The 23,553-nt window shown below is 44.1% G+C and overlaps 3 protein-coding genes across 7 annotated transcripts in view; 2 read left to right on the top strand and 1 right to left on the bottom strand.

Moving 5' to 3' along the window:
- Window positions 1-7,513, top strand: part of slc7a2 (solute carrier family 7 member 2) — a 30,824-nt gene extending 23,311 nt beyond the window's left edge. For both annotated transcript variants that reach the window (XM_039012461.1, XM_039012462.1), the window contains exons 9-12: window positions 3,425-3,636; window positions 3,793-3,959; window positions 4,145-4,253; window positions 4,402-7,513. In XM_039012461.1, coding sequence (XP_038868389.1) covers window positions 3,425-3,636; window positions 3,793-3,959; window positions 4,145-4,253; window positions 4,402-4,532 — 619 coding nt within the window. In that variant the 3' untranslated portion in view covers window positions 4,533-7,513. The remainder of the gene's footprint in view (window positions 1-3,424; window positions 3,637-3,792; window positions 3,960-4,144; window positions 4,254-4,401) is intronic.
- A 144-nt stretch (window positions 7,514-7,657) lies between these two features.
- On the top strand, window positions 7,658-15,485 carry pdgfrl (platelet-derived growth factor receptor-like). Its single transcript, XM_039012463.1, has 6 exons — window positions 7,658-7,946; window positions 9,871-10,150; window positions 10,354-10,505; window positions 10,671-10,964; window positions 11,954-12,090; window positions 14,563-15,485. Exons 1-6 carry the CDS (start codon window positions 7,889-7,891, stop codon window positions 14,749-14,751), a joined length of 1,110 nt encoding a protein of 369 aa, XP_038868391.1. The 5' UTR covers window positions 7,658-7,888; the 3' UTR covers window positions 14,752-15,485.
- A 692-nt stretch (window positions 15,486-16,177) lies between these two features.
- The window catches only part of mtus1a (microtubule associated tumor suppressor 1a), a 43,684-nt gene continuing 36,308 nt past the window's right edge, over window positions 16,178-23,553 (bottom strand). For 3 of the 4 annotated variants that reach the window (XM_039012464.1, XM_039012465.1, XM_039012466.1), the window contains 3 exons: window positions 18,477-18,593; window positions 18,258-18,355; window positions 16,178-18,133 (listed from right to left, as the gene is read on the bottom strand). In XM_039012464.1, the coding sequence (XP_038868392.1) occupies window positions 17,869-18,133; window positions 18,258-18,355; window positions 18,477-18,593 (480 nt within the window). In that variant the 3' untranslated portion in view covers window positions 16,178-17,868. The remainder of the gene's footprint in view (window positions 18,134-18,257; window positions 18,356-18,476; window positions 18,594-23,553) is intronic. The other variant, XM_039012468.1, reaches the window with a different exon arrangement.

The following is a 23,553-nucleotide window of genomic DNA, read 5'->3' on the forward strand; positions in this document are numbered from 1 at the left end:
TTTGGGTGAAGGAGAAGCTGGGGATGCTTGGGCGAGTAGCTGCGGGGGGGGGGGGGGGGGGGGGGGGGGAGCTGTTGGTCTAGGGCTGTTTTTCATGGTTCTGGCTAGGCCCTTTAGTTCCGGGAATCTTAACACTACAGCATACAATGACATTCTAGACGATTCTGTACTTCCACTTTGTGGCAACAGTTTGGGAAAGGCCTTTTCCTGTTTCAGCATAGCAATGCCTCCGTGCACAAAGCGAGGTCCATACAGAAATGGTTTGTCGAGATTGGTGTGTAAGACCTTGACTGGTCCGCACAGAGCCCTGACCTCAACTCCATCGAACACCTTTGGGATGAACTGGAACGCCGACTGCCAGCCAGGCATAATCGCCCAACATCAGTGCCCGACCTCACTAATGCTCGTGACTGAATGGTAGCATGTCCCTGCAGCAATGTTCCAACATCTAGCGGAAAGCCATCCCAGAAGAGTGGAGGCTGTTATAGCAGCAAAGGGGGACTAACTCCATATTAATGCCCATGATTTTGGAATTAGGTGTTGTCCAAATACTTTTCGGGATATAGTGTATTCATAACTAAGCCAAAATAGTTAATCTTTGACGTTTACAGTCGGAGCAAATTAGTCATAGTGGGCAGAACAAGCAAGGAGGTGGGCAGAGCCAAGCAAGGAGGTGGGCAGAACAAGCAAGGAGGTGGGCAGAACAAGCAAGGAGGTGGGCAGAACAAGCAAGGAGGTGGGCAGAACAAGCAAGGAGGTGTGCAGAACAAGCAAGGAGGTGTGCAGAGCCAAGCAAGGAGGTGTGCAGAGCCAAGCAAGGAGGTGTGCAGAGCAAGCAAGGAGGTGGGCAGAACAAGCAAGGAGGTGGGCAGAACAAGCAAGGAGGTGGGCAGAGCCAAGCAAGGAGGTGGGCAGAGCCAAGCAAGGAGGTGGGCAGAGCCAAGCAAGGAGGTGGGTAGAGCCAAGCAAGGAGGTGGGCAGAACAAGCAAGGAGGTGTGCAGAGCCAAGCAAGGAGGTGGGCAGAGCCAAGCAAGGAGGTGTGCAGAACAAGCAAGGAGGTGGGCAGAGCCAAGCAAGGAGGTGGGCAGAACAAGCAAGGAGGTGGGCAGAACAAGCAAGGAGGTGGGCAGAACAAGCAAGGAGGTGGGCAGAACAAGCAAGGAGGTGGGCAGAACAAGCAAGGAGGTGGGCAGAACAAGCAAGGAGGTGGGCAGAACAAGCAAGGAGGTGGGCAGAGCCAAGCAAGGAGGTGGGCAGAACAAGCAAGGAGGTGGGCAGAGCCAAGCAAGGAGGTGGGCAGAGCCAAGCAAGGAGGTGGGCAGAGCCAAGCAAGGAGGTGGGCAGAGCCAAGCAAGGAGGTGGGCAGAACAAGCAAGGAGGTGGGCAGAACAAGCAAGGAGGTGGGCAGAACAAGCAAGGAGGTGTGCAGAACAAGCAAGGAGGTGTGCAGAACAAGCAAGGAGGTGTGCAGAACAAGCAAGGAGGTGTGCAGAACAAGCAAGGAGGTGTGCAGAACAAGCAAGGAGGTGGGCAGAGCCAAGCAAGGAGGTGGGCAGAGCCAAGCAAGGAGGTGGGCAGAGCCAAGCAAGGAGGTGGGCAGAGCCAAGCAAGGAGGTGGGCAGAGCCAAGCAAGGAGGTGGGCAGAGCCAAGCAAGGAGGTGGGCAGAGCCAAGCAAGGAGGTGTGCAGAACAAGCAAGGAGGTGTGCAGAACAAGCAAGGAGGTGTGCAGAGCAAGCAAGGAGGTGGGCAGAGCAAGCAAGGAGGTGGGCAGAGCAAGCAAGGAGGTGGGCAGAGCAAGCAAGGAGGTGGGCAGAACAAGCAAGGAGGTGGGCAGAGCCAAGCAAGGAGGTGGGCAGAGCCAAGCAAGGAGGTGGGCAGAGCCAAGCAAGGAGGTGGGCAGAGCCAAGCAAGGAGGTGGGCAGAGCCAAGCAAGGAGGTGGGCAGAGCCAAGCAAGGAGGTGGGCAGAGCCAAGCAAGGAGGTGGGCAGAGCCAAGCAAGGAGGTGGGCAGAGCCAAGCAAGGAGGTGGGCAGAGCCAAGCAAGGAGGTGGGCAGAACAAGCAAGGAGGTGTGCAGAACAAGCAAGGAGGTGTGCAGAACAAGCAAGGAGGTGTGCAGAACAAGCAAGGAGGTGTGCAGAACAAGCAAGGAGGTGTGCAGAGCCAAGCAAGGAGGTGGGCAGAGCCAAGCAAGGAGGTGGGCAGAGCCAAGCAAGGAGGTGGGCAGAGCCAAGCAAGGAGGTGGGCAGAGCCAAGCAAGGAGGTGGGCAGAACAAGCAAGGAGGTGGGCAGAACAAGCAAGGAGGTGGGCAGAGCCAAGCAAGGAGGTGGGCAGAGCCAAGCAAGGAGGTGGGCAGAGCCAAGCAAGGAGGTGGGCAGAGCCAAGCAAGGAGGTGGGCAGAGCCAAGCAAGGAGGTGGGCAGAGCCAGCAAGGAGGTGGGCAGAGCCAAGCAAGGAGGTGGGCAGAGCCAAGCAAGGAGGTGGGCAGAGCCAAGCAAGGAGGTGGGCAGAACAAGCAACGAGCTAGCGAGATCCTATTAGTGTGTTATAGCATGTATTTGCATATTTCCATTAGAGAACGCCTCCACTGTGAACTGTGCGTGTGCACAAACTCAATTTGGCCTTGGGCTCGGTGGCAGGTAGTCTGGCGGGTAGGAGTTTTGGGCCAGTAACCAAAAGATTGCTGGATCGAATCTCCAAGCTGACAAGATAAAAAACAGTTGTTCTGCCCCTGAGCAAGGCACTGTTATGTGGATGTTGATTAAAGCAGCCCTTGGCACCTCTCTGATTCAGAGGGGTTAGGTTAAATGCGGAAGGCACATTTCAGTGGAATGCATTCATGTGTACAACTGACTAGGTATCCCCCTTTCCTCCTTCTAAACAATGCCATTTTTTTTACTTTGGCAAAGTGTCAAGTCTATAAAACTTAGTGCACTGTGGTTGTAACAGATTGTAGTTTTGGGAACAGAAAAATGTATTGAGATCAGCTGTTTCATCGATGAGAAAATTACCAGAATATCGGGCCAGTTTCACTTGGTTCCATCCTAATCCACTACCCGCAACTGGACTTTCTCTCATTACCATAAATGGTGGTGAGAAAACATTCTAAATGAATGATTCAGCTTTATAGCCCGGTGATGTGTCTGGGTTTCCCCTTCTGTCTGTGGACATACTCCTGTGTCAGTGAGAATCAGGGCTACCGCTCAATGCAAGCCATTTCGATCTATGGTGTCCACAGATACATTTCTAAGTGAAAATGTCAGTCGGAACCGGTACCAGAACCACGCAGGTCCCCTAAACAGGGGACTTTACGTCTAAGAGATTTAATAGCAAACCCACCAAATACGATGCCAAACCACTAATGTTCCTGTCTTTTGGTTGTGAAACTAAATAAGACAAAATAAGTGTCTGTCGTGTCTTTCAGGTACCAGCCGGACCTGCTCTATGGAAAGCCGGGCTGTAACAGGGAGAAGGATTGCCTGACATCACCGGAAGGGGAGTCGGAGCTGACAGAGTCTGAGTCCCACATCAACATGCTGAAGCAAGGAGGTTCCACCCTGCAGACGGTGCTCAATCCTCCACTGGTACCCACAGAACAGTCCTCCTCTGTGGTCAACATGGCGGTCTGTCTCTTAGGTTTGCATTGCATCGCTGATCTATTCTTAAACTCCATGATGGCCATTTGAAATGTTCACAATGTTACAATGTTGTTGTATCTGATGTTGTCTCACCAGTGGTGGACAAATCATTGCCGTGGATAATTATTTAAGTCTGTGTATTGTCTGTCCACAGTGTTGGTGGTGTGTGTGATCAGTGCTCTGACCACCTACCATGGATATGCCATCATTCGCATGGAGACCTGGATCCTGTGTTGTCTGGCCCTGTCCCTGGTGATCTTCATTGGCTGTGTGGTTCTCATCTGTCAACAGCCTCAAACCAGCAGGAAGGTCTCCTTCATGGTACCTACACAGATTACTATATTTTTTAGGCAGAATCAGCCTACTGCACCATGACCCCATAAAGTTTTCAAAAAATGATGTACAATGATTTCATACCATGTCAGTTTCAGGCTCTCAGGTTGCAGTTGGAGGATACAATAAGCTGTGTTACTGATGGTTAGACTCTCGGTTGTCTATTCATACAGGTTCCACTCATCCCATTTCTTCCCATCCTGAGTATATTTGTCAATGTTTACCTCATGGTCCAGCTGAGTGGAGACACCTGGATACGCTTCTCCATATGGATGGCTGTGGGTAGGTGCCGCCCTCCAACATCTCTGAAGCCTCAAACACATTGAGGTGAATCTATCTAGATGTCCACCTGCTGGCTCGCCCCAGGCCTGCAGATGGGAAACTCTTTTGTAACCAGGCCTTCTCGGTCTCCCTGTCTTCCTCCCTCCAGGTTTCCTAATCTACTTTGGCTACGGAATGTGGCACAGTGTGGAGCGCCAGCGCAGGCTCCAGGACTCCCTCAGCAGCAGTGCCAAGCAGGAGAAGAAGAACAAGGGTCCAGAGAAGACCAGCCAGTGTTAAAGAAAGATCAGGGATCCACACAGACTCTAGAAGGTCACCTGGTGGCCCCTGCCCCAGCCAAGACACAGACACAGACACAGTACAAGCACACAGCAGCTATCAACTAAATACACTACAGATGTAGGATCTTAATTTGATTACTCTTTTGTTGCTGAGGATTATCCTGAACCGCAGGAAATGCAGATGAGCTTCTTGATTTACATAAATTCCCTGAAATCCCACACTAACACACGGTTATATTAACAGTATTGCACTTTTCATGTAGCCTAATTTTGGCCAGCTAATAAACTAACCACTGATCAAGCAACATTATGGACTAAACGTTCAAATCCTGTTGCTGCAGGATTATTTTGCTGTGGCAATACTGGTCAAATTAAGATCCTACATCTGTTTATACAGCTACATGCCATCTGTGCCTCAGTCACATGCCATTCTCCCAGTGGAGCTGCAGTATACTGTATCAATGGTCATGTGATTTGGAGCAGTGAGGTGGGCTCATTATCGATCTCTGTCTCCATGACGATGTGACCAAGTAGGAAAGGCTGATTGGTCAGAGAGGTGTGGAGGCATCTCCAACAGTCTACAAGAAGAGACAGAAAACAGGAAATGACAGGTTTTGCATTTCCTATTACAATTACAGTCATGGACTGACTGTGGAAAGGCTTTGTATTTGGTTTTGGCCTAAATTTCTATGTCTTTTTCTGTCACTGTATATCCTAAGTCAGCTTATACAGGAAGTTTGCTGTTGGAATCTATTGTCTTAGTGTAGAAAGTTCAGTAGGTCACACTATGCTAGTATTAATACCCTGTTAGCGAAGCACAGACAATTTTCTAATCTTGCTGAAAAAACTAACTCTAAAACTAACTCTTTCCAGGGTTAATGACATGTACACTAAACCATTCATTTGCTTCTAAATAGTGGCCACATTCTGAATGTACATTCTGTACAAACGTAAACAGACATACTAACATGCACACACAGAATATTCATTTCATTCTTGGCATATATATGCACATGCATCATGTTATGTGTGCATATCAATTTATTACAATCACAAATGGGATTTAACTGTTGGTGAATGGTATTTCTGAAATGTTCATCTGACGTGTGTTTTCCATAATGGTACTAATGATTTAGTGTGTGCTCTATTTGACTTCTTGTCTTAATGTTCTCTTAATGTTCTTGCAACAGGTGTTGTTGGTGTTCTAATCGAACACAAGTTTAACTAGTCTTTATAAATGTTCTATTCTGATTACTTGGATATGTTGCCGTCATAATCGTTTTCACAATCGTGTCGTGAAGATTGTATGAAATCGAAGTGGAGTGAATAAGAGAATTGCTTGTTCAGTGTTTGATATCACATTCCATACAAAAGACCGTTTTTGCATTGCTGTATTTTTTTGTGTGCAAGTGTTACATATCTTCTTAAGTCCTTTGGGAGATTTTTTTGTCTGTTATTGCTAGACGATGGACTGGACTGTCTTGAAATTTGCCATTTCTTGACAAAATATGCTCTACAGGCCACCTAGAGTCGCTTTTCTCATTTGATGCTAGTCCCTTCACTGTTTTCTGAATAGTTTCTTAGCATCACATACAAGATGTACCGTACATGTTTTGCAGGATAATATCCCAGGGAAAGTGACAGTTAATGACATTATTCAACAGATTCAAGTTAAACTGGTCTTTCAGTGTTTAAATGTTCCATGCTTTTTTGCATTAATATTCTACTCCAAATCGGAGCTTGATCAGTATTTAACGGTTCTCCTCCCCTCCCTTCCCTCCCCTCTCCTCCTCTCGTTTTGTGTCCAAAAAGTGTATTATGTCTACTTTGTAACTCTACCTTGGTTTCACAACCAATTTATGGGGTTTGATATGGATGAGCAGTGAGAGAGATATTGCTTTTTAACATTCTTCTCTTGGAGCAGCAGAGGCAAAAATCATGTAACTTTTCCCAAATTCCCAGGTTTTCCATAAATGCCTGTTGGAAGATTCCTGGAATCAAGGGGGAATAAGCAGGAAATCCTCCAATTAGGATTTCTGACATACCTAGGAGTTTTGGGGAAGTTACCAGATTTTTACAACCCTAGTTAGGGAAGTATTTTAGGGTGTTCAGTTGCAGTTAATCCACTGATAGAGCTCTTAGACCTGTGGTATGATGATGATCTCAGAGTTCCACCTCAACCTCCGGTATTGAGACCTGTGGTATGATGATGATCTCAGAGTTCCACCTCAACCTCTGGTATTGAGACCTGTGGTATGATGATGATCTCAGAGTTCCACCTCAACCTCCGGTATTGAGACCTGTGGTATGATGATGATCTCAGAGTTCCACCTCAACCTCCGGTATTGAGACCTGTGGTATGATGATGATCTCAGAGTTCCACCCCAACCTCCGGTATTGAGACCTGTGGTATGATGATGATCTCAGAGTTCCACCTCAACCTCCGGTATTGAGAAATCCTGAACAATCTTAGTTTAGATGAATTTGATGTACATTTGCATTTGATCTTCTTGAAAGATAAGTGGCTGAGGTTATGCTATATCATGTCATGATAATTTACTGCAAAAGCATTATTATAATTTTTTTTACATTTGATTTAACTTGATCGATTTAAGTTGAGTAAGGTTAATTAAACGTGGAACAAAAGAGCAGAGCACATTATGTTCCCGAGGACCTAGATCAGGGTTGCAGACATATGTAGCTAGTGTTGTAGCTTATAAAAAATATAAACAGAATGATCCTCTGTAAATGTACCCATTATGTAGTGACATAGTTTTCCATTGTTTCTACTAACTGTACTATTGTCAATAAATGTATTTTTTTAATAAGATCAGTTTATGCAAGAGTGTATTCTGTGAGTGTTCTGCACATTGTCAGACATTGCAGTAACTCAGTGAGGGGAGGATATATAACTGCTTGTCTGTCTGTTGTAAATGGTTGATATTAATAATTGGTAATAAAAACCTACTTGGTTTAGAATTTGGGTCTGGACATCCAGGTTTATCTGTGGTTCTCTCAATAAAACCCAAATAGGGTTGTGTGTACCTCATTAAATCTCCTTTATAAACTGTAAATAAATGTTCGCCCCAGCCCACCAGAGGGCATCAGAGCATGCATCTTCACAGAGAGAGAAAGAGCAAGAGGTAGAGAGAGAGATTCCCCTTTCTTCTCTTCTCCTTCATTCCACTGAGGAGGATGCATATATTCATCTAATCTAAACAAGGCTGCTGGAGCCTGCTGAGATCCAGGCAGTGTAGCACCCAGGTCTGACATCTCTCCTGCTGGGTCCCTCTCACTGCTCATCTAGTCCCCTTCGCGTCCCGCTCACCTGCTGCTCCGTCCGGTCTACTCACCATGAAGCCCTGCTGGGTCCTTTTAACTCTGGCCATACTCTGGCTGGAGCTCCAAAATGGTGAGTAACTTTCTGATCCACCATGTCTTCTTCTTTGTGTGTTTTCCTGAGTCCTGAATACACTGCGATTTCCGTCGATTCCGCCATAACTGCTTTGCTGTAATCGGAGAGCAGCCTTTGGGATTAGATAATCTCATACTTCTTGACGTTGCCGTTTAGTTAAACAGCGACGGGAGTGAGGGGGAAAGGCATAGTCTGAAAATAATTTCCCTAATGGGTAAGAAAGTGATAGCAGTGATTTTAGAAATCACACAAGGATTGGTCACAATAGCAACATCGTTTTTACAGAATAGTTTCTGTGGTGTTTGGTCACTCTGGAAAAGACCTGCACAAACAATACATATTTTGTCAATTTTATGAAGTACAGTGAGCACCAGAAGTATTGGGACAGAGACACTTTTGTTGTTTTGGCTCCGTACTCCAGCACTTTGAAATGATACGACTATGAGGTTAAAGTGCAGACTATCAACTTTCATTTGAGGGTTTTTTCATCAATATCGGGTGAATCGTTTAGAAATTACAGTACTTTTTGCGCACGCTATGGCTTCATATCAAGCTTGTGACTAGAAATTTATTGGATGTATTTGCCGTTTGTTTTCGTTGTGTTTCAGATTATTTTGTGCCCAATCGAAATGAATGTTAAATAATGTGTTGTGTCATTTTGGAGTTACTTTTATTGTAAATAAGAATGTTTCTAAACACTTCTACATTAATGTGGATGCTACCACAGATAATCCTGAATGAATCATAAATAATTATGCTTGAGAAAGTTAGACACATGAATATCATACCCCCCCCCCCACCCCCAAAAAATGCTAACCTTGTTGGTATGATATTTGTGCGTCTAACTTTCTCGTGCATCATTATTCATGATTCATTCAGGATTATCTGTAATCATAGTAGCATCCTGCATTTTAACCTCATAGTCATGGTATCATTTTAAATCCAAAGTGCTGGAGTACAGAGCCCAAAAATGATTATAATTGTTACTGTTCCAATACTGTTGGAACTCACTGTATATTTCTGTGGTATTTGATGTGGCTTGCATTTTGTTTTTTTACTTAAAAAAAATATGTAACCTTTATTTAAATAGGCAAGTCAGTTAAGAACAAGTTCTTATTTACAATGACGGCCTACACCGGCCAAACCCAGACGACGCTGGGCCAGTTGTGCACCACCCTATGGGACTCCCAATCACTGCCGGTTGTGATACAGTCGGGATTTGACGCCTCAAGCACTGAGACCGCTGCGCCACTCGGGAGCATGAGTGTTTATTCAGCAGAACTTTAAGACCAGCATTTAGAGCATGCAAAAGGTGTCATCAATTAACCTGCTTTTCATTTTAGAGATCTCTGCTTTCCAAATGTCCAATACAGAACAAATGAAACAAACAATGAGCTGAAATATCATCAAAAGTCAGAACTATTATGCTGTTGACAAATCTGTTCCCCTAAATATACCTGTAATATGTTTTGTCTGGAACATACCCCATATCCCATTAATTAAACTAACTCAAATAACAGAATCAACAAATCCATAATTTATACAAAACTATCACACTATATAGAATATATTGCAGACAGATGGGAGTTGTTGAGGTCTGGACATGTGGCAGCAAGGAAAACTCCCATGTTTCCTGTTCTGCGGTTGTTACAGCTGTGTGTTATATTATTGAGTAGCTTTCTAGATGGGAACACTGCATTGTTCCTTACTACTCTGACTGTCTCTGTCTCTTTTGCTGTGTTCAGATGCTAGTCGAAACTAGGAAACTCAAACATGTCAGACTTGCTAACTTGTTGTAGCATCTGTGTCTGTCTCTGTGGAGGTGTGTCATTCCACAGTGGGACTCTGACACGGCTGTGGACGCCTGCTGGGGTGGGTCACTGTTAATACTGTTCTAACCTCCCTCCCTCTGTTGGTTTAGGTGCCTGCCAGCAGGTCAATCGTAGGAAGGAGGTGGGAGAGAACCGCATCAGGCCTGGAGGCAAGCGGGCCAAGGTTCGCTACCCCAAATTGAAGGAGAAGGAGGCAGGAGGAAGAGGGCAGTCCATCCTGACCCAGGTCCTGGATAAGGGCCGTTTCCTGAGGCTGGGAGAGAGCGTGAGCCTCAGCCCTGGTAACAACATAGAGCTGCGTTGTAAAGGCAGTAACATCGGCTGGTCCTACCCTATCTACCTGGACACCTTCAATGACTCCCGACTCAGGTGGCCTGAAGGTTGCGTCCCAAATGGAACCTGATTCCATATTTAGTGCACTAATTTTGACCAGGGCCCATAGGGCTTTGTAGTGCACTATATAAGGAATAGGGTGCAATTTGGGATGAATCCATTGATTAACAGATGACTTGTTCTATCTCATCACTATGCCTCCAGCTGATAGTAACGTCTGTGTCACTCCCACCATACAGCATCAAGAAGAGTGACAAGTACAGCCAATTTATCCTGACGTCTCCCTCTGCTGCCGACACAGGGATGTACAGCTGCTGGGTCACACTGTGTGACGGATCGGAGTGTCTCAAAGACCCCGACCGCACCTCCAGGACTTATATCTACTTCCCAGGTGAGCAGGGTGCCTTTACTACTGTAAAACCTATTTATACTTCATCAACCTAACGCAAAACATGTTATTTAAATCGCCTCCATTCAGACTAATCCCCTCGTTTGTATATTCAAATTCTTTACTTCAAATCATCTCTACCCTCGTCCCCCCTTCCCCTCCAATCAGACAAGGATGATCTCTTCGTCCCCTCCACCATCCACTTTGAGATTGTCTACCTGCGTCCGGATAGGACTGCTGTTATCCCATGTCGTGTGACCAGTCCGCTGGCCAAGGTGTCCCTGCACAGAGAGGTCCCCCCAGAGGAGATGGAAGTGGACGGGACACTGGTCTCCTACGACCCAACCAAGGGCTTCATCCTCCAGAAGCCCAGTCCAGAGCACCAGGGAGTGTTTTACTGCAAGGCTGTGACCAAGGCCATCCCACAGATCTCCACAAAGTACCAGCTGCTTTACGTGGAGGGTAGGAACCTAGCAACCGTGCACCATCACACATAACAAAAACATTGGTTTTCAATATATCACAATATGGATTTTTTTTTGTCAAATCACAATACTAGTGATCACATTAACATTAGTAAAAGTAAAGTAAAAAAAAATACAAATCTAAATTATAGCATCAGAGTCCCCATCTCTGTATCAAATTTGAATGACTTAAAACAATAACTGACAGGCAAAGGCAATTCACTATTACCACAATAATTGATTAGAAGTCTACCTCTATCTGAGACCCTTTTACACAGTTATGAATCAGCTCTGCTGTCTACTGTGTGCAGTCCTAGGGGCCCTGGTCAAAAGTAGTGCACTAAAGGGAAAAGGGTGCCATTTGGGACACATACTTGATCTGATGTGTGTCATCAGCTTCCAGGAATAGAGTGTATTTAGAGTGTGATATCAAAAGGCTGTTCCACTGTAGGGCTCGATGTTTAAGTGGACCTGTGCCTACTGCAGTGGAAACATTGACCCACTTTGGCTGCTTTAAGTGGGATGGATCAGTGGTGAATTTATGAAATGGAAACTGTGTGGTTAAGGGCCCAGTTTTTAAAAAGTTATCTGATCGGATTTTTGCAATCAGATAGGATTAAATCCATAGAAATAGAATCAATAGAACCGTATTCAAGTCAATGATACAGCTGTTCTATTCATTATATTTCTATGCATTTAATCCTATCCGATCGCTGAAAAACTGGGCCCAGGTGATATCAATCTCTCACTTCAGTTTTGACAGGAAGGCGGAGAGAACAGTATTAAGGTGGAGGTCGACCAAGAAAGTATGTTTCCAATCCTTGCTGTCCACTAGAAATGTATTCTATCTTAAAACAGTCAGTGACAGCTATAACCACGTAGCCACCTGGACAGCACCTGGTCAATAAAATTGTTTGTCCCATACAGATCCTACAACAAATGTCCTATTTAATTCTGTGGTTTGTCCTTCCTTAACTCTGTTGGCAGTGCCCAGTGGCCCACCATACGTTACCATTGAAGCGTCCCTTTCCTCTGCGAGGGGAGGAGACAACATCAACATCACCTGTACTGTCCTGGGAGAGCCAGAGATGGACGTCACCTTCACATGGACCTATCCTGGCCAGGTAAACTGGATGTCACTGTTTCTCAGAGATGCTTGATCTTGATGTTTCATCTCTTCAGCTTGTGAGACGTAGCCTGACCTTAAAGGGAAATCTGCAGTTGCTACATCCATTTTTGGACTTATAAATTGATATGTATCCAATGAAGAATGTAACTTATGAGTCATATGCTTAGTTCAACTGTCGTACCCCTTCAGAACCCAAAGTATAAGGTTGTTTTACTCCAATGTTTGCAAACAAAGTAAATTTAAACAAACACTATATAGCCTCAAAACATTGTTAAAACCAGGGACGCAACTTTTAATGGGGACGGGGGGGATATGTGCCCCCACATTCTGAAATGGCCTTTTTGTCCCCCCCAGTTTTATGATTGGAATGTGATACGAAACAAGGCAACGGTGTGCTTTAGGACCATGCAGACGCCTCCGAACGGTCGGCTGTTTGGAGTGTTTATCCGACTGGATAAATATATATATATTATACATACATACATACATACCATACATACATACATACATACATACATACACAGTGCATACAGAAAATATTCAGACCCCTTGACTTTTTCCACCTTTTGTTACGTTACAACCATATTCTAAAATTGATTAAATAGTTTATTTTCCTCATCAATCTACACACAATACCTTATAATGACAAAGCAAAAACTGTTTTTTATAAATGTTTGCAAGTGTATATAAAAAAAAAAATGATATCACATTTACTTAAGTATTCAGACCCTTTACTCAGTACTTTGTTGAAGCACCTTTCGCAGCAATTACAGCCTTGAGTCTTTTTGGGTATGATGCTACAAGCTTGGCACACCTGTTTTTGGGGAGTTTGTCTAATTCCTCTCTGCAGATCCTCTCAAGCTCTGTCAGGTTGGATGGGGAGCGTCGCGGCACAGCTATTTTCAGGTCTCTCCAGAGATGTTTGATTGGGTTCAAGTCCGGGCTCTGGCTGGGCCACTCAAGGGCATTCAGGGACTTGTCCTGAAGCCACTACTACGTTGTCTTGGCTGTGTGCTTAGGGTCATTGTCCTGTTGGAAGGTCAACCTTCGCTTCAGTCTGAGGTCCTGAGCGCTCTGGAGCAGGTTTTCATTAAGGAGCTCTCTGTACTTTGCTCCATTCATATTTTCCTTGATCCTGACTAGACTCTCAGTCCCTGTTGCTGAAAAACATCCCCACAGCATGATGCTTTCACCACCATGCTTCACCATAGTGATGGTGTCAGGTTTCCTCCAGATGTGACGCTTGGCATTCAGGCCAAAGAGTTCAATATTGGTTTCATCAGACCAAAGAATCTTGTTTCTCATGGTCTGAGTCCTTTAGGTGCCTTTTGACAAACTCCAAGCGTCCTGTCATGTGCCTTTTACTGAGGAGTGGCTTCCGTGTGGCCACTCTACTATAAAGGCCTGATTGGTGGAGTGCTGCAGAGATGGTTGTCCTTCTGGAAGGTTCTCCCATCTCCACAGAGGAACTCTGGAGCTCTGTCAGAGTGACCATCAGGTTCTTGGTCACCTCCCTGACCAAGGCCCTTCTCCCCCGATTGCTCAGTTTGGCAGGGTGGCCAGCTCTAGGAAGAGTCTTGGTGGTTCCAAACTTCTTCCATTTAAGAATGTTGGCGGCCACTGTGTTCTTGGGGACTTTCAATGCTGTAGACATTTTTTGATACCCTTTCCCAAATCTGTGCCTCGACTCAATCCTGTCTCGGAGCTCAACAGCCAATTCCTTCGACCTCACGGCTTGGTTTTTGCTCTGACATGCACTGTCAACTGTGGGACCTTATATAGACAGGTGTGTGCCTTTCTAAATCATGTCCAATCAATTGAATTTACCACAGATGGACTTCAATCAAGTTATAGAAACATGCACCGAAGATTAATTTTGAGTCTCATGGCAAAGGATATGAATACTTGTGTAAATAAGGTATCGCTGTTTATAATTTTAATACATTTGCAAAAATGTGTAAACACCTGTTTACACTTTGTCATTATGGGGTATTGTGTGTAGATTGAGGGCATTTTTTATTTATTTAATCCATTCTAGAATAAGGCTGTAAAGTAACAAAATGTGGAAAAAGTCCAGGGGTCTGGATATTTTCCGAATGCACTGTGTATTTGTCATCCCCCACCACTTCTATAAGCAAAGTTGTGCCCCTGGTTAAAACTATCATTTTGATATCATGGATGGTCATAGCTCGTCTATAAATTTGAGTGGTTACATTTCTACAGTCTCAACCCTAAGCTTTTTACAGAGACAGGGGTGGGGAGTCCGCTTTGTTATTGTTTCAACAGCAGATTGCTGCTTTAATTGTGACTTTCTAGTTAAAGGAGAAAAAAACATTTTAAACATACAAATCATTCCACACTCCACATTTCACCCTCCCTTGTTACTGTTCTCCTGGAAAATGGCTCAAATCAAGCTCCTTTGGGAGCTATAATATGAGCTAGTCCTCTCTTTCTGTGCTCTGTTCAGAACCTCCGTCCTGTTAGTGTGCGTGATTCGTGGAGGCTGATCAACAGAGGAATGGGACACACCACCCGCATCTCCCAGAGCGTCATGGCCGTTGATGACCTGGAGACCATCGACTTTGGAAGATACATATGCAGAGCCAAGAACAAGCGCGGGGAGACCGCTGTGGTCACCAGCGTCCACTCTAACTAGCCAGAAATAACACTTATAACCTGTATAGGCAACATTCCACTTTGGTGCCAACTTCACATTAGGCCTCTTGCAGCTTGTGTAGATTTCAACTAAATGTTTGCCACTTTGCTGAGGTTGATTGACCAATAAGGCTAGCACAGTGAGTATACTAGTTGAGCTAGTATACTCAAAACCAGTGTCAGTTTGACTAGCTGTTATCCAGTAAAATCTGTGTAAATATCAATTTAGAAATATTAATGTATCCAGCTTATGTAGATGCACATTTACTCAATGTCTCAGAGGACATTAAAGATATCTTCATACATACCTTTATCTCCTCTGATGTATGTATGGTGAAGCTCTTCCTGGGCACACATCTTTCCCTTCTGTGGTGAAAGACATTTTACAATGAAACAATATTGGATGCTTTGTTGGGGGATTTGTTAAGTCTAAAAGGAAAACCATCATGTGAGAGAAGCCTCTGCTCTCTCTCTCTGGTGTGAAGGGGAAGAAATATAAACCGTGTGCCCTGCCTCACTCCTAATGGGCTCCGTATGTGGAATGTGAAACGCAGGCCCAGATCTTATTTTGGTCCAGTATAACACACTTACTGCATTTCCACCTCTCTCTCAACAGAAACACACTAGGCTGTTGCGGTCTCTTAGAATGATCTATACTGAACAACATGTGAAGTGTTGGTCCCATGTTTCATGAGCTGAAATAAAAGATCCCAGAAATGTTCCATAACACAAAAAGCTTATTTCACTCATTATGTGCACAAATTTGTTTGCATTTCTCCTTTGCCAAGATAATCCATCCACCTGACAGGTGTGGTTTATCAATAAGCTGATTAAACAGCATGATCATTACACAGGTGCACCTTGTGCTCGGGACAATAAAAGGCCACTTGTCACACATGTCTCAAGTTGTGTGTGCAGGAACGTCCACCAGAGCTGTTGCCAGAGAATTTCTCTACCATAAGCCACTTACAACGGCGTTTTAAAGAATTTGGCAGCATGTCCAACCAGCCAAGCCAGCCCTGGACCTCCACATCCGGCTTCTTCACCTGCGGGATTGTCTGAGACCAGCCACCCAGACAGCTGAGGAGTATGTCTGCAATAAAGCCTTTTTGTGGGGAAAAACCCATTCTGATTGGCTGGGCCTGGCTCCCCAGTGGGTGGGCCTGTGCCTTCCCAGGCCCACCCATGGCTGCGTCCCTGCCCAGTCATGTGAAATCCGTAGATTAGGGCCTAATGAATTTATTTAAATTGACTGATTTCCTTATATGAATTGTAACGCAGTAAAATCATTGAAATTGTTGCATTAACATTTTTGTTCAGTATACAGAGCTAAGCAGTGTTGAGGTAATTGTATACAAAATCTAGTTTCATCGACCAACCAAGTAAGAAACATAGAATACATCACCATAAATATATATCTGCTTTAGATTTCATAATATGACTTTATTAATTGCATATATTAAACAGTTTTTTTCAACACCAGTAATCTCCACATCCAAACAGGTACTAATTTGTGACATATCCAAGACACGTCCATCACGCTTAGCTTCTCTTCGCATTTTAACCTTAGTGACATCTTTTTAAAGACCCCCCATTTTAAAGCTGTAGTAGGAGGATTGCATGAGGGAGGGGTGCTAGATAACAGGTCGTCAAACATGCACAAACATTTATTTGAATTGGTCCCATGGTCAAACAAACCAACCAACATTAAAAACACAGCTTTGAGCCGTCAGGAAACCAAACTGAACAGTTAGAGGTCTATATAACCTGTAGACGGGTAATAACAGAAAAAAGTAGTTCGTAAGCGCAGGACGCCCATTAATTACCATGGAAACGCCATTAACCTTTTAAATACCCCAGAAATGATTGCTAATATCCAATTTATGAAGATAATTGCATGTAGCTTGTGGTGCATGCATCACTGAAAGCGACGTTCCTGCAGTGAAAGCTTTCATGAATGATCTATGAGGAGTGAACACAATGGTATTGAGTAGTATGTGTTGTACAAGGGTTTATGTTTACCTAATTTTCATCAATTAATATACAGATTACAGGATTCATGTTTGATTTTCAAATCAAAGGAGGAGATTCAATGTTATTTTTGGATTCCTAGCCGTGCTGATTCTCATAGCAATATTATGACAGACAGGAGCAGAGCAGAGCATATTCCCAGTCAGTCAACACACAGGTCTGCCTTTGGTCACCAGCACCACAGCACTCCTTCCCATAGCACTGGTGTGTGTCTTCAGAGGGAAAACCAGCAACACGCTTTTGCTGACCACGAGAAAGAGTAACAAAAATAGTGTCTCATTATATAGTCCTGAGATGTCCTATAATAACCCTAACCCTCTGTCCTATAATAACCCTAACCCTCTGATGTCCTATAACACTCTGTCCTATAATAACCCTCTGATGTCCTATAATAACACTCTGTCCTATAATAACCCTCTGATGTCCTATAATAACCCTAACCCTCTGATGTCCTATAATAACCCTAACCCTCTGATGTCCTATAATAACCCTAACCCTCTGATGTCCTATAATAACACTCTGTCCTATAATAACCCTCTGATGTCCTATAATAACCCTCTGATGTCCTATAATAACACTCTGTCCTATAATAACCCTCTGATGTCCTATAATAACACTCTGTCCTATAATAACCCTCTGATGTCCTATAATAACCCTAACCCTCTGATGTCCTATAATAACCCTAACCCTCTGATGTCCTATAATAACCCTAACCCTCTGATGTCCTATAATAACCCTAACCCTCTGATGTCCTATAATAACCCTAACCCTATGGCAGATGTCCTATAATAACAGACAAGGCAGAGAGAACAAGAGGCGGTCTCACTCAGTAAGTGCTTCTGTGCAACAGTCTTTTCTCATAGAGTCATTGATCTGTAGTAAGTGTGTCAACAGAAAGTAGAGCCATTCAGGGATATTGTAGCCATCTCTGGATGACATGCGTCAATCCCGGTCAGCTAATATAGCTCTTAAGTACGGAGGGATGACTCGGTCCAAACAGAAAGGCGCGAGAGAGGCTGCTTCCTGGACCCAGTCCAATCAGAGGAGAGAAAGAGAGAGTCTGCATCCCGGAAGCGGTGGGCTGCTGTTATCTGGGTGAGACGGGAGGGCTGGAGAAGACGGCAGAGCTGCGAGGTGATTTGATGGGGCTGGTGAAGACTGCAGAGCTGCGAGGTGATTGGAGGCCGAGGGAATGGTGGGAGGGGGAGGTGGGGGACATCTTGTGGGGGCTGCTCGGGTCCCCGTTGTGCAACTTCCAGATGAGCTCCTCATTCTCCATAGACAGACGCTTGTTCACCTTTGATTCCTTGTGGAGAGAGTCCTGCAGCACCGCCTGCTCTGTGGACAGTTGTCTGGAAAGCGGTGTCAAGACAGGAGTTAGAGAGGAGAAAACCCCCGGATACGTAGAAGCCCATAGACACCCAGTCCCAGGCTGACTTAAGACTACAGGAGTAAGAGAAGGAGCAGTTGTTTTACCTCGACAGAGCAGCATGTCTGTCCATGCGGGCTTTCAGATCCTCATTCTCCTGCTGGACTTTTTTAAGGCATTCGTCCAGCTTAACGCTTTTCTCCGTCTACAAAAAATCCAAAACATTAAACATGCAAGACTAAATAAATTGTAAAAATCAGTCTTAAAATGTATGTCTGAACTATATGTCATTAACAGTGAGTGGGTGGGGTATCTATGGTGCTCACCAGTTTGTCCATCTGCATCAGTTTGTGGTCCTGTTGGTGCAGCTGTTTGTTCTTGATATCCAGCACTACTTTGAGGCTCTCCAGTTCCTGTTCCAGATACAGGGTGTGGGAGTCCTTCTGGAACAGCACAAAAAGAGGGTGAGTAACACTGTTCTGCATCAGTTTGTGGTTCTGTTCATGCAGCTGTTTGTTCTTGATATTCAGCACCACATTGAGGCTCTCCAGCTCCAAATACAGGGAGTCCTTCTGGAACAGGGTGGTCTGAATGAGTGTGATAATTCCAGATGAGGCGAACCTCTGCCCATAACTCATTCACCCCTAAATCCATGAACAAATCAACAGAGGGTAACATACCTAGGTGACAAGAACACCCCACTGTGTAAGCCCTAGCAACACATACATGCCACACATAGGGCTGTGGCAGTCATGACATTGACCGTTAATTAAAATAAACATGTTTAGCATCTCCAGGCCTCCACTCATACAAGTCACATACAAGCCGCTGATTCACGCCTTTGGAACATCTACATTTAAAGTCTAATAAACTGAATATACACCATCATAATAAATCCGTTATGTATTTTAGGCAGGTCTAAAGAAACATTATGACATTTCAGAAGAACAGAATATGAGTTGGCCTACTGATGTTATCTGGCTATGCGCCATGCTATAGGTTTATTCATTTAGCTGACAAGATATGCTTACAAGTCCCATGCCATTATTTTATATGAATATAATTCAATTTAGATGAATAAAATGTAAAGGATATTTTTCCCATTCTGGAGCAGGTGTGCAGGATTTGAGAAATCAATTGAATATACACCATCAAATGGTCAGGAACAGGGGCAGGGTTAAAAAGTATGCCTTCATATAGCGAATGGAGACTGATTTCCAGTGTTCAGTTATCATGCAGGATAGGCTACTACGGGTTATCATGCAGGACAGGCTACTACGGGTTATCATGCAGGACAGGCTACTACGGGTTATCATGCAGGACAGGCTACTACGGGTTATCATGCAGGACAGGCTACTACGGGTTATCATGCAGGACAGGCTACTACGGGTTATCATGCAGGACAGGCTACTACGGGTTATCATGCAGGACAGGCTACTACGGGTTATCATGCAGGACAGGCTACTACGGGTTATCATGCAGGACAGGCTACTACGGGTTATCATGCAGGACAGGCTACTACGGGTTATCATGCAGGACAGGCTACTACGGGTTATCATGCAGGACAGGCTACTACGGGTTATCATGCAGGACAGGCTACTACGGGTTATCATGCAGGACAGGCTACTACGGGTTATCATGCAGGACAGGCTACTACGGGTTATCATGCAGGACAGGCTACTACGGGTTATCATGCAGGACAGGCTACTACGGGTTATCATGCAGGATAGGCTACTACGGGTTATCATGCAGGATAGGCTACTACGGGTTATCATGCAGGATAGGCTACTACGGGTTATCATGCAGGACAGGCTACTACGGGTTATCATGCAGGACAGGCTACTACGGGTTATCATGCAGGACAGGCTACTACGGGTTATCATGCAGGACAGGCTACTACGGGTTATCATGCAGGACAGGCTACTACGGGTTATCATGCAGGACAGGCTACTACGGGTTATCATGCAGGACAGGCTACTACGGGTTATCATGCAGGACAGGCTACTACGGGTTATCATGCAGGACAGGCTACTACGGGTTATCATGCAGGATAGGCTACTACGGGTTATCATGCAGGACAGGCTACTACGGGTTATCATGCAGGACAGGCTACTACGGGTTATCATGCAGGACAGGCTACTACGGGTTATCATGCAGGACAGGCTACTACGGGTTATCATGCAGGATAGGCTACTACGGTTTATCATGCAGGATAGGCTACTACGGGTTATCATGCAGGATAGGCTACTACGGGTTATCATGCAGGATAGGCTACTACGGGTTATCATGCAGGATAGGCTACTACGGTTATTTCACTCCAAGCATCAACCACTGTTTAACCTTTAACGAGTCACCAACCCGGATCCGGGATCACCCCCCACTCCCCCCCCACTGAGTAGCATAGCTAGCATAGCGTCACAAGTAAATTGTAGCATCTAAATATCATTAAATCACAAGTCCAAGACACCAGATGAAAGATACAGATCTTGTGAATAAAGCCACCATTTCAGATTTTTAAAATGTTTTACAGGGAAGACACAATATGTAAATCTATTAGCTAACCACGTTAGCATAAGACACAATTTTTTTACTCCAACAGTTTTTTCCTGCGTCAGTAGCTATCACTAATTCGACTAAATAAAAATATATATAGCCACTAACCAAGAAACAACTTCATAAGATGACAGTCTGATAACATATTTATGGTATAGCATAGTTTTTTTTTGAAAAATGTGCATTTTTCAGGTATAAATCACAGTTCTACATTGCAGCTGCAATCTGAAATAGTGCTGACGCAGCCAGAACAATTACAGAGACCAACGTCATATAACTAATTACTTATCTTAAAACATTTCAGAAAAATACACAGCGTACAGATATTGAAAGCCCAACATCTGGTGAATCCAAACAATATTTCAGATTTATTAAATGTTTTATAGCGAAAACAAAATGTAGCGCTAAATTAGCATAGCCACGCCAGCCAGAACCAGCTGGGCGCCCCCGACCAGTTCACATGCACGACAGATATATGAAATAACATCGTAAATTGGGTCTTACTATTGCTGATCTTTCATCAGAATGTTGATCAATGTGTCCTTAGTCCTGATGAGTCGTTCAATCCATTCATAATGGCAACTTTCCCTCTTCATTTAGCATATGTACTGGTCGACTGGCCAAAGTAAAAAAAGTCACAGAACGGAACACGGCAAAACTCCCGAAAAAATTCAAATAATCTGATTAAACTATATTGAAAAAACATACATTAAGATGATATGGTCACATGTATCAAACAAACTTCGAGACGGAGATAGTTTTCATCCGTAACGGCAGCAAAACAGTAGACAATCGCACCTCCAAATAGCGCGAATCAGAGAACCGGAAGTTGTCGGTCACGCCAAAGAAATAGGTCTTATTTCACGTCAGTACAAGGTAAACAAAAAATTTCTCCTCTGACGTCCTCTTGACACCCAGAGGAAGACGAATGAAGTGTGTTTCGGGTCATAGGTGGCGTGACCATATATAGGCAGAGCGTTGAAGCGAGCATACACATCTTGCATTCTTCTTCTTGGTCAGGGAAAGTGCTGTCAAATGACTTCTGTTTAACTCAGAGACAAAATTGAAACGGTTTTAGAAACTATAGATTGTTTTCTATCCAATGGTATTAATTATATGCATATAGTAAGAGCAATAATTGAATAAGAGGCAGTTTAATCTGTAGAGGAAATTATGCTAATGCAAAAACAGCACCCCCTATAGTGGCAAGAAGTTTTAAGGAGCATGCAGCCTCTCACTGCGCGACAGGTGATATTCCACCCAAACTCTGTATGCCATGGGCTCTCCAACCCTGTTCCTGCAGCTACCCAGTGCTTCATTTTGGGAAACAAAGTTAAATCTTTTCAGGAAAATCGATAGTAACATATTAAATATTTTCATTAAACTGTTGACAGCCGGAGTAAGGAATGAAGAAGAGAGAGAAAGAGATGGAAATGCACGGTGGCGAGATATTCTGTAGCTAAAGGTAATGTCAGCCTATTAATTATATACAAAGAAAAAGCTCAATTTCTAAGCTAAAAATAAAAAATAAAATAAAATTCACTATAACTGTAGGCTAACTCTGTAAGCAGTCATGCACCATCAATAAACCAACAGCATCGCCTAGGCCTATAAGTTCTCTCCCAGACTCATGAATATAAAGTTTGGAGAATAGCATAAGATCCATCCAGTATGCATAATAATAGAGTATAGGCTAGGCCAATTATGTGCCAAAGACATCTTGAATCAGTTTTTTTATGTTTTTGTGCTGTGTGTAATATGCAGTAGGCTATGTATTGTATATGGAACAAAAATAAACATGCAACAATGTCAATGATTTTACTGAGTTACAGCTCATATAAGGAAATCAGTCAACTGAAATAAATTCATTAGGTCCTCATCTATGGATTTCACATGACTGGTCAAGGGGGCAGCCATGGGTGGGCCTGGGAGTGCATAGGCACACCCACTTGGGAGCCAGGCCCACCCCCTCGGGAGCTGACCCAGCCAATCAGAATGCATTTTTGTCCCCCACAAAAGGGCTTTATTACAGAAAGAAATACTCCTCAGTTTCATCAGATGTCCAAGGTGGCTGGTCTCAGATGATACCACAGGTGAAGAAGCCGGATGTGGAGGTCCTTGGCTGGCGTGGTTACACGTTGTGAGGCCGGTTGGACGTATTGCCAAATTCTCTAAAACGACTTGAGGCGGCTTATGGTAGAGAAATTAACATTAAAATGGTCAGCTAACAGCACCAGTGGACATTCCTGCAGTCAGCATGCCAATTGCACACTCCCTCAAAACTTGGCATTGTGTTGCGTGACAAAACTGCACATTTTAGAGTGGCCTTTTATTGCCCCCAGCACAAGGTACACCTGTGTAATGATCATGCTGTTTAATCAGCTTCTTGATTTGCCACACCTGTCAGGTGGACAGATTATCTTGGCAAAGGAGAAATGCTCACTAACAGGGATGTAAGCACATTCGTGCACAAAATTCTAGAGAAATAAGCTTTTTGTGCGTATGGAACATTTCTGGGACCAACACTTTAAATGTTGCGTTTTTTTTTTTTTTCAGTACGGCACATTCATTATAATTTTTTTTGCATATAAGTGTTTTGAATGAATCATCACCTTATAAAGTGCTGTCTATTTCGTTGTGTTAGTCTTTGAAACAACATCCACAACAACCATGTTTTCCACTCAGTTTAACCTGTTGTTAAACTTCTTTCTTCACATTGATCAATCACAGTGAGGTGAGTTTTAAAAGCATGAAACTGTTTGGATACGTGTTTGATGTGATTTTCAACTGTATTTGCATTGATGTCATAGTAGTTGGAGGGACAATAGAGCCCTGAGTACCAGGCCAATA

Source organism: Salvelinus namaycush, chromosome 17, assembly GCF_016432855.1.
Source record: "Salvelinus namaycush isolate Seneca chromosome 17, SaNama_1.0, whole genome shotgun sequence".
In the NCBI taxonomy this organism is placed as follows: domain Eukaryota; kingdom Metazoa; phylum Chordata; class Actinopteri; order Salmoniformes; family Salmonidae; genus Salvelinus; species Salvelinus namaycush.